Consider the following 14383-nt stretch of genomic DNA (forward strand, 5'->3'; position numbering starts at 1 on the left):
CAGACTCACCAGTGAGAAGCCCCAAAGCCCACACTCACTGTCGAGATAAGAGCACAGGGTCGTAGCTTGCCCCCCAAGCAGCCCTAAATCCCTCACGTTGACCCTCTGAGCCCACTCTCTAAAACTGATGGTGGCAGCCCCACTCCCAGTTATACAGCATTCTGAAGCAGTGGTCCTAGTTCATGAGGTTTTACTAAGCCCCAAAAGTCTCACTCTTTTCTTTCACTGAAATCCCAAGTCCAATTCTCAGTTGTCCTAAGTCTCTGACCTCAAAGTGTGAGGCAAAACCGTGGGGATTGAGGATTATGATGATGACAGCAGCCATCATTTATTACGTATCTATGTGCCAGGCACTGTGGCAGCCTTTCAGAGCTCTACTTCTAGCCATCCTATGGCCTTGTATGAAGCTGTCATTTGCCTCAACTGAAAAATGTGAAAACTGAGGCTCAAAAAGCTAAGGGACCTCCCCTAAACCACTCAGCTACTAAGTAAGAAAGCCAACCTTCAAGTTCTGTTTGAGTCTGAAGCTTTTGGAGTATGCCAAACTACCTCCCAATGTTGATGGTGATAATACAGCAATTATTTCTCATTATGGAAATTACAGTACCTGAAGTTTCTTCACCAGACTGCAAGAACTGAAAGTTTATAGTGATTCACAATACAGTAAGTGCTGGAGACCTTCAATTCTCCCTGGATCTCCACAGACTCAACTTCACAGCTGAGTCCAGAAGACAAAGTGAAATAAGAATGTTACTGGTTACCTGGAAACCACATGCCCTGTGGGGGAGGGGATGGAATCCTTAGTTTCTCCACAGGAAATGAGCAGGGGACTGCTTGTCCCACATCTAATAACAATAACAACAGACAGAAATGACTGTCATTAAAAAATCTGAAGTTTTGTCAACCATCTCTCAATGTTTTGATGGGCCCCAAGAAAGATCCCAATCCCAGGTCAATGTCATCAATTAGTGAGACCCAAAAGAATGGTATTTATGCTAGCATTTCCGAACTCCCTGCCTTGTTCAAGAGGGTTTCTGCCATGGGAAATCCACAGCCAAGGAAGGGAGCCCTGGCTTCGCAGGTTGCCAGTGAGGGGGGTTCACCACCACACAAGGCAGCAATCCCTCTGGGAAACAATTCCTGGAGCCTTTGCAGTTCTTTGAAACCTGTCCACCAACTTCTATAACACGGACCAAAGAGCTGATTGTTAAATGAAATTCTGGCTGATTCTTAAATATCAATCTGTAGCCCTCAGGGGCATCTGGAGCTGCTAATGTTTAGCTTCTAGCCACTGGTAGCACGAATTACTGGAACTGCACAGATGCTCCCCAGCTGTGCCCACCTGGGGCCTAATCCCTGGCAGTTTTCCTAAACTGCCTGACTCACCTAACTGTTTCGGGAACCAAGAGAGTGGGCAGAATTCCCCACCTACTGGTTCCACACCTCAGCCTGGCCCCGCCTCTGGGCTCACTCAGCTGTGGTCAACAGCTCAACAGCACCCAATAGCTTTTGACATGCCCAGGCCATTGCCAGAATCCACCTGGCTCTTCGTGGCTGCTCCAGGTGAGGATGCTTTCCCACTCTGGGAAACCTCCTACTCTGCAGGGTGGAAACAGCCACGGGCCACCTCATTGCTGCCAATGGGACAAGGACAAGAGAACCTCTCAGCATTAGTAGCTGAGGCCTGAGATGTCCAAGGAATCCCCTCTCCCCAGGCAGGCATCCCACACCTCTATGAGGAGAAGTGGAGCCTCTCCCCTCATTGCTCTGGGATGAGCTATTTTTAGATCTGATTGGAGGGGAAAGGAGGGAATGACTGGTTTAATCCCTCAGGAAAATCCAGGATCCATGTGAATGGCACAAAAGCAGGGGCACCTGCAGACTCTTGGGCAGACATCCCAGGCCACCAGCCCTAAACTAAAGGGACCTTCCTGGTTTCTGATCTGGCCCCACTCTAGTCTTTTGGGTGAGCCCCAGGCTTGGTCAGATGTCAATTATACCCCTCCCCCAACCTGCTGGCTTTCTCCTGTGCATCTAGCTGTGAAGCCCAGGACCAAAGAGCTCTGTCTCTCCAACACCAGATCTTCATCCCACACTATAGCTGGTCTTGGCTTTACTGAGACTCACATTTCTGGGAATTTTTTAAAGCCTTTCTCCCACGTGAGCCTCAATCTGCCAAGCTCTGTATCTTGGGTCAGCCAAAGCAAAATTGTGTGGGAACACATGTTGGCAAGGGTGCGGAAACATTGGAAGCCCTTGCATTGCTGATAGGAGTAAAAAATGGTACAGCTGCTGTGGAAAAGAGAATGGCGATTCACAAAAAATTAAACATAATATTGCCATAGGGTCCAGCAGGTCCTTTCTGGCTGTGTATTCAAAAGAATTGAAAGCAGAAACTGGTATTTGCATGTACAAGTTTATAACAGCATTATCTGCAATACCCAAAAGGTGAAAGCAACCCAAGTGTCCATCGACATATGAATGGATTCAAAAGTGCGGCACATACATACAAAGGAATATTATTTAATTAAAAAGGAATGGCATTCTGAAACATGTTACATGATTTCCCTCATACATCATCCCTAAAATAGTGGAACCCATAGAGATATTCTGGAAACTACAAGAGTGGTTACCAGGGCTGAGAAAAGGGTGGGCAGGGAATGGGGGGTTAGTGTTTAATGACACAGAACTTCACTTCAGGGTGATACAAAAGTTCTAGAGGCAGATAGTGGTGGTGTTTGCACAACAATGTGAATGTACTTAATGCCACTGAATTACACACTTTAAATGGTTAAAATGGCAACTGTTATAGTGTGTACATTTTATCACAATTTTTTAAACTTAAAAAAACCTGTGGGACGGAGACCAGGACAAAGTAGGAAGGTCTTTGGGCATCTGCCCTCATGGGGCATCTGTTTCTCCTCCTTTCAGAGTCAGGGCATGCTTTTCTCTCCAGGGATTCCTCCTGCTCACTGCAGGGGAGAGAACAGCCTGAGCTCTGGAGTAAAAGATTCATTTACATTCCATATTCCCAAGTTGTGCAACCCTGGGAAAGTCACTTAACCTCTTTCTAAAGTGGGAAAAATAAACTCTATTGAGCAAAGTCATTCTGAGAACTCACTTAGCTAAAGCATCCCTAGGCTCATCCCAGGCTCTGAAAGTCAGGGAGTGTCCTCCAAGTTCAGTCCAGTGGGAAATCTGTGGGGAACCTTTGCTTCCCTGCTCTCATCCCAACTTATCCCTGAAGTGTGCAGAAAGTAACTGTGAGGATGCCTGTTTGTGTTTGCCATCTCCACCAGCCTCTATCTCCCCATATGTAAGTGTAGTGCCCACTTTTGCAGGACTGTTGTGAGAAAGTGGATTTGACATGCACCCCAGTCTTCCTTGTCCGTGAGGCCAAAGAGACTCCAGCCTCAGCTGACACAGACCTGCCACGCACTACGCTTGAGAGTTCTGGAGCACTGCCGTGTGCCAGGCTCTGTTCCACGTCCCAAGGAGACCAAGAGTTGATAGAGGACTAGATCACATTGCCCTGGGGAGCTGTCACCTTCTGAGGTGCCACCTCTGCCATAGCACACACAAACAACTTGGTGGCACCAGGGTCAATGCCTGACACAGAATCAGGCCAAAGTTCTCTGGGACTTGTCTATGTCAGGCAGGGGAAGCTAATTGTAAATGACTTGTAGTTAAGACCCCACATCCAGGGGAGAGTGGTGATCAAGGGAAAGCATGGCTCCCCAGGCAGTGCTTAGTGTCCTGATGTAGCAGCAATGAACCAACATTGGCTCTATTTGTTCCCTGGACCCAACTCCCCAGTCACCAAGCCTGGGGGACCTTGAATCAGATCCCTTTAGGTCTTGGGACAGTGCTTTCGGTAAAGATTCTCCGCCAGTGTGTAGCTGCCTGTAACCACATCCCTCCCTTCCTGGTTCATGTAGTTCCACAGATGCAGGGCATAAGAGTCATTGAAGCTGGGGTGTGTGTCCCAGACTTCATAGTAGCGCCTCCACTCTGGGTAGGAGATGGGGTAAAATCTTTGGGGATGTAGAAAGGACAAGTTCGAACACCTGAGGTCACTTATCCCCTGAAAGTCTTCAAGTTTGCACCACAGTCTCAACATCCTTGTCATCAAATCAGGTCCCTGGTTGCCCCAAATGTGAGAGTTGTAGTGTTCAACAAAGTTCTCCATGCACTCCCACAGGAAGGTGTGCGGGGGGAGGAATCCAAACACGTCACTACTAGCGAACTGAAAAGCCTGTGCAGCCAAAAAGTTCTCCTGGGGGATGGGCCTGACCGAGATGACTTCGCTGTCCACACTTCCAGATGATGGCCAGTCGGACCCCATCTGAGCTGACCTGCAACCACTTTCTCTGTGCACTGCCATTGATCTGCAGGAGCAGGTGTGCATCAGCCCCCAGCAGCGGGGAAGGGAGCGGGGGTCACAGCAGTAGACCAGGACCTGGGGGCTGAGGAGGGGCCAGCAAGCCAGCTTCCCAAAACTTTATTGGCCAAAAATCCAATTTTGAGAATTTACCAAACTTACCTCTTCCACCCCAAAATGTTGACTTTAAGTAAACAGTTGAGAGCAATCAGTATTCATGGGAAGATGTTACTGGCTTTTAAAGATTTCATGAAATTGTTTTTCAAAAAATGAAAGCAGTGGAAAGGTAAAGTAGAAACCTAAAAAGGATGTCTCAATGAACTCTGTGAGTCAATTTCAATGGGTTGTAACATGTTGTGTGTTTGTAAGGACTATGAAGGAAAAAAGCTGAGTGAAGGGGCTATGAAGGGGGCAGGGTGGAGCACAGTCTTGGGTTCCAGCAGAAACTGGAAGGAAGTGAGTAGGTGAACTGTGCTGAACCTCTGAGGAGGTTCTGGATACAGAGAATGGCTAGTGTGAGGGCCCTGAGGCAGGAGTGGGAGGAAGGCACTGTGGACAAAGCAAACTAGTGAGGAAAGAGGGGTAGGAGATGAGATCAGAGAGGTAGTGGGTAGAGAAGGAGGGTGGATTATGTGGGCTGGGTAAAGACTAAACTTACGGACTTTCAGCCAAGATGGAGGCATAGGTAGACACACTGTGCCTCCTCGCACAACCAAAAGAAGGACAACAAGAGTTTAAAAATAAAAAACAACCAGAACTGAAAGAAAATTGAACTGTATGGAAGTCTGACAACCAAGGAATTAAAGAAGACACGTTCATCCAGACCAGTAGGAGGGGTGGAGTTGGGCAGCTGGGGAAGAGAGGACTTGTGGCAAAGTGGCAGCTAGTGGACCCAGCAAGTCAGCAGATTGTACAACAGGGTGCACAAGGCTGCAGCTGACCAGCAAGGCAGTGGCTGTCGGAACAGGTAATCCCACATTTGTATGCAGATAAACCAGGCGAAACAAAGAGGGAGCAGGACAGACCACAAAACCCAGGGTCCCAGCTCTGGGAAATAAAGCCTCAAACCACTGATTGAAAACACCTGTGGGATTTGAGGCAGCAGTGGGAGAAACTCCCAGCCTCACAGGAAAGTTCACTGGAGAGACCCATGGGGTCCTAGAACATACAAAATCCCACCCACACGAGAATCAGCACCAGAAGGGCCCAATTTGCTTGTGGGAAGTGGGGGAAGTGACTAAAAGCTGGAAGAGAACACAGCAAGCACCATTGTTTCCTCTTGGATCCCTTCCCCACATACAGCATCACAACTTAGTGATGTGGGTTACCCCACTCTGGTGAACACCTAAAGCTCCGCATCTCACTATGTAACATGCACATCAAGATGAAAAAAAAAAGGCCCAAACAAAAGAACAGATCAAAGCTCCAGAAAAATACAACTAAGCAATGAAAAGATAGCCATCCTATCAGATGTGCAGTTCAAAACACTGGTAATCAGGAGACTCACAGAATTGGTTGAATTTAGTTGCAAACTAGATGAAAAAATGAAGGCTACGCTAAGTGAAATAAAAGAAAATGTACAGGGAATCAATAGTGATGGGAAGGAAACTGGGACTCAAATCAATGGAGTGGACCAGAAGGAAGAAAGAAACAACCAAACAGAAAAGAATGAAGAAATAAGAACTTTTAAAAAATGAGGAGAGGGTCCGGAACATCCAGGACATCTTTAAATGTTACAACATCCAAATTATAGGGGTACCAGAAGGAGAAGAGGAAAAGCAACAAGTGGAAAAGTTATCTAAAACAAATAATAAAGGAGAACTTCCCCAAGCTGGCAAAGGAAACAGACTTCCATGAAGTCCGGGAAGCTCAGAGAGTCCCAAAGAAGTTGGACCCAAAGAGGAACACACCAAGGCACATCATAATTACATTAGCCATGATTAAAATGAAGGAGAGAATCCTAGAAGCAGCAAGAGATAAAGAGGCAATTACCTACAAAAGAGTTCCCATAAGACTGTCTGTCAGCTGATTTCTCAAAAGAGATCTTACAGGCAAGAAGGGGCTGGAAAGAAGTATTCGAAGTCATGAAAGGCAAGGACCTACATCCAAGATTGCTCTATCCAGCAAAGCTTTCATTTAGAATGGAAGGGCAGATAAAGTGCTTCTTTGATAAGGTCAAGTTAAAGGAGTTCATCACCACTAAGCCCTTATTACATGAAATGTTAAAGGGATTTATCTAAGAAAAAGAAGATAAAAAATATGTACAGTAAAATGACAGCAAACTCACCTAAAACAAAAGCAGCCACACCTAAAACAAAAACAAAAACAAACTGAGCAAACAACTAGAACAGGAACAGAACCACAGAAATGGAGATCACATGGAGGGTTATCAACAAGGGAGTAGGAGGGAAAGAGGCGGGCGAAGGCACAGAGAATGAGTATCATAGATGGTAGGTAGAAAATAGACACGGGGGCAGGTAACAATAGTATGGGAAAAGTAGAAGCCAAAGAACTTATACGTATGATAAATGGACATGAACTAAAGGGGGGGAATGGGTGGGAGAGGGTGTGCAGGGTGAAGGTGACTGAAGGGAGGAAAATGAAACAACTGTAATAGCATAATTAATAACATATTAAAATGAAAATAAAACATAAAAAATACTAAACTGCTTTGGGAGATTTGGAGGAAAGGCGGGATATGATCTGAATTAGTCTTCAAAGGGCCCCACTCGCAGCTCTGTGGAAAAAGACAGGGTGGGGGTTGGGAGGTGGCAAAGGCAGAAGTAAAGAGTCAAGTGAAGAGATTGTTGAAATAATCCAGCAAGAGGTGAAGGTGAAGGAGGGTGATAGTGGAGGCGGTGGGAGAAGGGGTCAAGTCCTGCACACGTGGCAAAGAACAAGCCATCCGATTTTGATGGACTGGACATGGGGCAGGAAAGACTGGATGACTGCAAGTGCTACAAGGTGAACAACATGGAAAATACTTTTTAAAAGAATAAAAATAACTCATAATAATTGGCAGTGCTTCCAGACAAATGCTAAACTCTGCAGGAAAACAAAATAGGTTTTTCTAAATTGAATTATGTTGATTAAAAATTAAACAGCAACTCTTGGCTTTGAAAAGCAACGAGGGGGTTGCCAGAGGGAAGGGGGTGAGGGGTGGAGGGGGCCTGATATATGGTGATGGAAGACGGTTTGACTGTAGGTGCGGGGCACACCGTGCAACATGCAGACTTAGTGTCATAGAAATGTACAATGGAAACCTCTTTACCAATGCCACCCCAATACATTTATTTTTTTTTAAAGCCAAATGAGCCTTTAGAGGGGAGATGGTGGAGGAGTGAATGGAAGCCATACTAACCACCTCTCAGGACCAATTCACAAGTCAAAGGCATTTTTGTATACCAACAATGAAATATCAGAAACAGAAACCAGGAAAAAGATCCCATTTGGTATAGCAACAAGAAAAATAAAGTACCTAGGAATAATCCTAACCAAGGAGGTAAGAGACCTGTACTCAGAAAACTATACAACACTGAAGAAAGAAATTAAGGAAGACACAAATGGAAGCATGTACCATGTTTATGGATTGGAAGAATTAAAATTATCAAAATGCCCATACTACCCAAAGCAATCTATAGATTCAATGCAATCCCTATTAAAATACCAATGACATATTTTGCAGATATAGAACAAACATTTCAAAAATTTATATGGAACCACAAATGACCCCGAATAGCCACAGCAATTTGAGAAAGAAGAACAAAGTAGGAGGGATCCCAATACCTGATATCAAACTATATTACAAAGCCACAGTAATCAAAACAGTCTGGTACTGGCATAAGAACAAACACATAGATCAATGGAAAGAAATAGAGAGCATAGAAATAAACCCAAGTCTCTATGGTCAATTAATATTCGATAAAGGGGGCAGAAGCATAAAATGGAGTAAAAGTTTCCTCTTCAACACATAGTGTTGGGAGATCTGAACAGCCACATGCAAAAAAATGAAATTCAACCACCAACCTACACCATACACAAAAATTAACTTAAGATGGATAAAAGACTTAAGTATAAATCGCAACACCATAAAAGTCTTAGAGGACAATATAGGCAGGAAAATCTCAGATATTCCACGCAGCAATATTTTCACTTAGGTGATATGCCCCTTAGACCAAGAGACATAAAGGAAAGAATAAACAAATGGGACTTTATCAAAATAAAAAGCTTCTGCATGGCTAACAAAAACATCAGCAAAATAAAAAAGGATCCACCTGTATGGAAAAATACATTTGCAAATGATACCTTGGACAAGGGTTTGATCTCCAAAATATATAAAGAACTCACATGACTCCACTCCAGGAAGACAAACAATCCAATTAAAAAATGGGCAAAGGACGCGAACAGACACTTCTCCAAGGAAGACCTAGAGATGAACTGGAGATATATGAAAGGATGCTTGTTGGGAACTGCCCTGCCTGGTTTCAGAAGCTGTAACCCCTGCCCCCCCCACACACACACACACACACGGCTAAGGCTTAGTGAACAACATTCAGCCCATAAGTCACTAAGGAGACAAAGCTTATCTCCCTGGCAGGGACACCGCTTCTGCTCCTTTTACTTCTCCCTGCCTGGCCCCCAATGCTTGATCAGTTAGCCAATGACGGGTAAGATTCCTCGAGAGAGAAATTATCTAAGACAGGCACAATCACGGGGAGCCCCCAGGGAAGGACTCGGGGGACTATAGTAAAAGGAGGTAATGGACCCTCGCCCCTTGGCTTTGACATAGCCTGATTCCTCATTTTGTCTGTGAGAAGTCTCCTAATCTCTTGGCTGCCTTACTTCCCTTGCCTGACTTAAGCCTGAAACAATGACAGAGGGTGGTGCAGCCCTGTGCTGGAAAGGGCAGATTCCCCAGGTGATCAGGCCTAAGGAAGAATATATAAAATCCTGCGAAACCTGCTTTGCTAAGAATTCTCTCAATTAAATGATAAGGGTCCTAGCAGGAAATGAGTTTGTTTCCCAAAGTTTTGTAGCCCTTTAGCTAACAGACCCTGACTCAGAATAAGCCCTGGTAGTTCTTTGTATGCTATCTATTGTTTGATCCTTACTGCCTGACAATGATTGATGAGCTTTACCTGTATTCCTGTGCAAATTGAAAGCCAATAAAAGCTTGTCAAGGCAAGGGTTAGGGCACTGTCCTCTTGAGAGAGTAGCCATGCCGTCCCTTTTCCTCCATAGGATTCAGTAGTCCATGTGAATTTGTCTAGTGTCTCATCCATAACGCCGCGGACTCTGCGGGCTGGTGTCCACTTAAGATGCTCAGCATCACTTACCATCAAAGAGATACGAATTAAACCACAATGGCATACCACTTCACACTGTTCAAACAATAAGTGCTCGCAAGTTTGTGGAGAAAAGGGAACCCTAGTACATTGGTGGTGGGAATGCAGACTGCTGCAGCCACTGTGGAAAACAGTATGGAATTTCCTCAGAAAACTGAAAACAGAACTCCCTTTTGACCCAGCAATTCCATTGCTGGGACTATACCCTAAGAATCCTGAAACACCAATTCACAGAAATCTATACAACCCAATGTTCATAGCAGCACAATTTACAATAGCCAAGTACAAGGAAATAGCCTAAGAGCCCATCAGTAAAGGAGTGGATCAAAAAACGGTGGTACATTTACATGATGGAATACTGTGCAGTAGAAAGAAAGAAGGAGCTCCTACACTTCATGACAGCTTAGATGGATCTGGAGAGCATTACACTAAGTGAAATAAGCCAGGCAGTGAAAGACAAATACCATATGATCTCACCTATAAGTGGAACCTAATCAACAAAACAAACAAGCAAGCAAAATATAACCAGAGACATGGAAATCAAGAACAAACTGACAGTCACTAGAGGGGAGGGGGGCATAATGAGGTAGAAAGAAGGAATGGTTGTCAGGAACATGTATAAAGGACACACAGACAAAGCCAAAGTGGGGTAGTTTCTAAGGTAGCAGGTGGGGATGGGTAGGGTTGAGATGGTGGTGGTGGGGAATGGAGACAACTGTACTTGAAAAACAATTTTAAAAAAGGGGGAAAAGATTAAAAATAAATAAAAATAAAAAGGCAAATGAAACAGGTTAACTAAGACTTTGCAGAAATCTTCACAAGAGTTTTTCACATCATCATATGACATGCAATTGCTGAAGACCTGGTAAATAATAATAGCTAAAAGTTATCAAAAACTGTCTTAAGTTTTTTATGATCTACACAATTATCAAAGATTGGTATTATGATTATTCCCATTTATCAAGTGAAAAACTAAAAGGATCAAGAAATTCAGTTATTTGTCCAAAGTCAAAGACGTAGAAGTTGACTTTGAACCCAGGCAATCTGGGTCCAGATATCCACTTATTTAAACAAAATGGTTTTGGTAGAAATTGTGTTGATTAGTTAGTAAAGTGGTGGTGGTTAGTGAGCTGACCCAGAGACATAGGATAACAAAAGCTTCCCAGAATGGGAGGGTGTGGAAGCCAGCCTGAATGTGGGCATTGGACTGATATTGGCCTGAAACTCAAGAGCTGCCCCCAGGGTGAGCACCAGACAGTGCATTAGGTTTCTGGTTCCTCACCATGTCCCTTCCCCACCGGACTCAACCCTGGGCATCCTCAGGGGCTACGGTGGTCAAATCAGTGCAGCACACCTGGTGCTCACCAGCAGCTGATGACACATTGAGCCATCCCTAACAGCTTCCCCCCATCGATCCTGAGATGGCCTCACTGGGTCAGAACATGCCACACCTAGCTGCCCCAAGGGTAGTGAGCTCAGTCTGGTGTAGTGCATAGCAGGTTTAGATGGGGCAGACACCTAAGAGCTGTGTCCCAAGGCCCATCTTATCTCAAATGCCCAACAGCAAAGCTGAGCTTAGAGAAACACAAACTGTGTTGCACAAAATGTTTGCTCCAAGAAAACATTTTCATCATCCTGAAAGTGGGTTCCATGCTCAAATAAGTTTGTAAAATGCTGGCATGAATCAAAGTCTCTTAGGTTCAGAACTACACAGAGCCTTTAATCTCTTCATGTGCATGATTAGTTTGTAAGAAATGAATAGTGTGTGGCATCTCCCAAAACAATTTGAGTAGAGGTTTCTTTTCCCAAGGAGCACAGTTTAAGTTATGTTAATTGAGCCCAGGAGTGGGGTCTGAGCCAGCAGATAGCCTGGTCTTGTACAGTCCTGGAGCACCCTCACACAGGAGAGCGCTGAGTGACCCACCAGGCCTATGCCCTGTACTGGGTCCTGCTCCCCAGTGGTCACCACCTATTTGTTAGGATCTGGTGCTGGCAACTGCAGTGAAATCTCAGTCTAGTGAGTCATTTTCCTCCTCCTCACAACTGCCTCTTTGAAACTTCTACACACTTCAGAAGAAAAAGTGGGAACACTGGAATCTAAAGTCACAGGGTCAAGAGTGAAATTGATTAATTCCCTACTTGCCCCCCTTCCCCACACATACACTTGTACACTGCGTCCTGCCCTTTATTCTAGAAAACGTCTCTAGATGACAGCACCCTGGGGCAAGGGTGGCCTCCACCCAGGAAAGCCCCAGGGGAATGAGGCAGGGTGGGCAGAAGTCTCCCTGTTTTAGACATGAATACTGCAGTAGGGTGAGTAACAGACGTGCAAAGATATCAGGGCCTGAGTCCTGGAACTTGCAACTGTTCCCTCGTGGAAAAAAGGTCTTTGCAGATGTGATAAACTGAGGATGGAGGGATGGGGAGGTTATCTCAATGGGTTCTAAATAGGATTACATGTGTCTTTACCCAGTGAGGGGGAGGGAGAGTTCTCACACACAGGACAAGGGGTGTAGAGAGGGAGGCAGAGACTGCAGTGATGTCCCCCCACCCCCGCTGGAAGGAAACTCTCCTACAGACCCCCCAACAGTGCAGGGAATGGGCCCTGCCAGCCCCTTGCAATGCACCCTGTGAACCTCATTTGGGACTCCAGGTCTCCATGACTGAGGGAACACTTGTTTGTTCTTCTAAGTCACCAAGGTTGTGGCATTTTGTTACTCACCCAGAGGAAACTAATGCAAGTGCCTTCATAAATGGCCTCAATTGTGCCTGTTGGCCTGCAGAACCTGAAGTCCTGACTTTCTGGATCTTTGCAGAGAAAAGGCTTTCTGACGTTTGATCTAGCCTAGGATTAGAACTTAGGACTTTATATGGCAAGCAAATGTTATCGTGTATGTTGATGTCAATTTTTAATTACTTTTAAAAAAACAATTTTATTGATAAAATTCACATATTCTCATCCAATAGATTGGGGGAGGGGCATTGCATAGGTAAAATCATCGTGTTTGCTTTACAACGTACGAGTATTTAATCCCACGTTGCAGTCTTCACAAGGTGACACAGTTGAAGCTGCACAGTGGAGTCACTGAGTGGTTATCCTGTAATTTCCTTAAATGCTACCCAACTGTGGGTCCTCATGAGAGAAATGTTTAACTGAGATACTATGTTCCTATTATGCTGTGTTACTAAGGTGGTGATTACAAAATTCCTGAGAGTTCCAGCAGTTTCTTGAATATATCTAAATATACCCAATCTCATATAGCTGCACTCCACCTGATCCTTTATGAGTTTTCTGTTTACATGATTTTCAAGTGAAATACTGCCTGGTTTCCCCTTCAGGTGCAAAGAAGTTTAACATGGATGAGTTTACAACTGACAGTAGAAAAGATATAGAAACTCATTCACCTAAGAATAGTCTCAGATGTAACCCAGATACTAAGGTAGAAAGCTAGACGCAAAAGTCAGCAGGCTAAAGGTGAGTGTAACTTAAGTCTCTCTTGATTACTTGCATCAGAACTCAACACCGTGGAAAGAAGACCAGGCAAGAGTTCAAGGATCTGGGTTCTAGTCCCACCTCTGACACTGTGTCCTTACCCTCAGTTTACCCATCTGTCAAATGGGTAGGTAGGTTGGACTCATTTTCTGTGGTTCCTCCCTACACGGGGACTCTGAGATTCTGTGAACACTTACTTGAGTGTACCATGGAAACAATGGTGTGTCTTCAAACAGCCTTTTCATATCCAAAAGGAAGAGGAAACATTGTCTATTGTTGAGAGGAGGGAAAAGGCTGGGGAGGTGGAGTTTGGAGGCATCTGCAGGGAATGACTGAGACCCTTCATAAACAACACCGCCAGCTGCTCAGGATAAACCTTGGCAGCCGACTCCACAGCGCAGGAGACCAGCGGGGGAGGCTCCATTCTCTCAGAGGTCTCTAGGAACACAATGCTGGGCCCCTGGCCCAGGAGGGCTCCCAGCCCCTGCTGGGACTTGTTGGGGGCCAGGCAGGAGAAGAGGCAGCTGCACTTCAGGGTGAGCTGATAGAGGAAGCCCCAGGAAAGCAGCAGGATGGCCAACAGGAGGAGCTGGAGCTCCTTCAGCATGTGCCTCTCTCTCTTCTGGCGTGCTCCTTTAAGTCAACACGATTAATTAGAAGTTGCATTCACAAAACCAGATAAAGACAGCACACAGAAAATAATACAAGAATGTGACTTTGAAGCTTACATTTTTTAAAATCCCAAATAAAATATAATCAGACCAAGTCATAGGGTATTAAAAAGAAAAATGCATTAACTAGAGATTAACTGGACAATTGAAAGGTGATTCAAAACAGGAAAGTAATTAATTCATTAATAGGAAAACTATTGATCACATGCATCATCTTATAGCCTAAAGAAGAAATGCTATATGATCATTTGGGGGAATAGATGCCAAGAACAGGACAAGATTTGACATCCACACATAATTTTTAAAATGCACAAGGAAACCTACTTAAGCTGACCACTAGAACACACAGCAATCATCATACTGAATATGAAGCATTTAAAACACCACCAGTAAGAGCGGGAATGTGACACGGGTCTGTCTGTTACCACTGTTTCCATTCAGAATACTGCTGCTACTTCTAACCAAGGCAAGGAAACCAGAGAAAAGAAGGTCT

The 14383-nt window shown here is 44.8% G+C and overlaps 1 protein-coding gene across 1 annotated transcript; it reads right to left on the reverse strand.

The window, feature by feature from the left end:
* Positions 1-2400: 2400 nt before the first annotated feature.
* On the reverse strand, positions 2401-13840 carry A4GNT (alpha-1,4-N-acetylglucosaminyltransferase). The gene is given in 4 exon segments (XM_045857276.1): positions 2401-4316; positions 4318-4388; positions 13417-13484; positions 13487-13840. Coding segments are annotated over 4 exon segments (1008 nt in total). The 5' UTR covers positions 13827-13840; the 3' UTR covers positions 2401-3787.
* Positions 13841-14383: the final 543 nt, after the last annotated feature.

The sequence above is a fragment of the Phyllostomus hastatus genome, unplaced genomic scaffold (assembly GCF_019186645.2).
Source record: "Phyllostomus hastatus isolate PE091 unplaced genomic scaffold, TTU_PhHast_1.1 phas_scaffold_129, whole genome shotgun sequence".
Classification (NCBI taxonomy): Eukaryota; Metazoa; Chordata; class Mammalia; order Chiroptera; family Phyllostomidae; genus Phyllostomus; species Phyllostomus hastatus.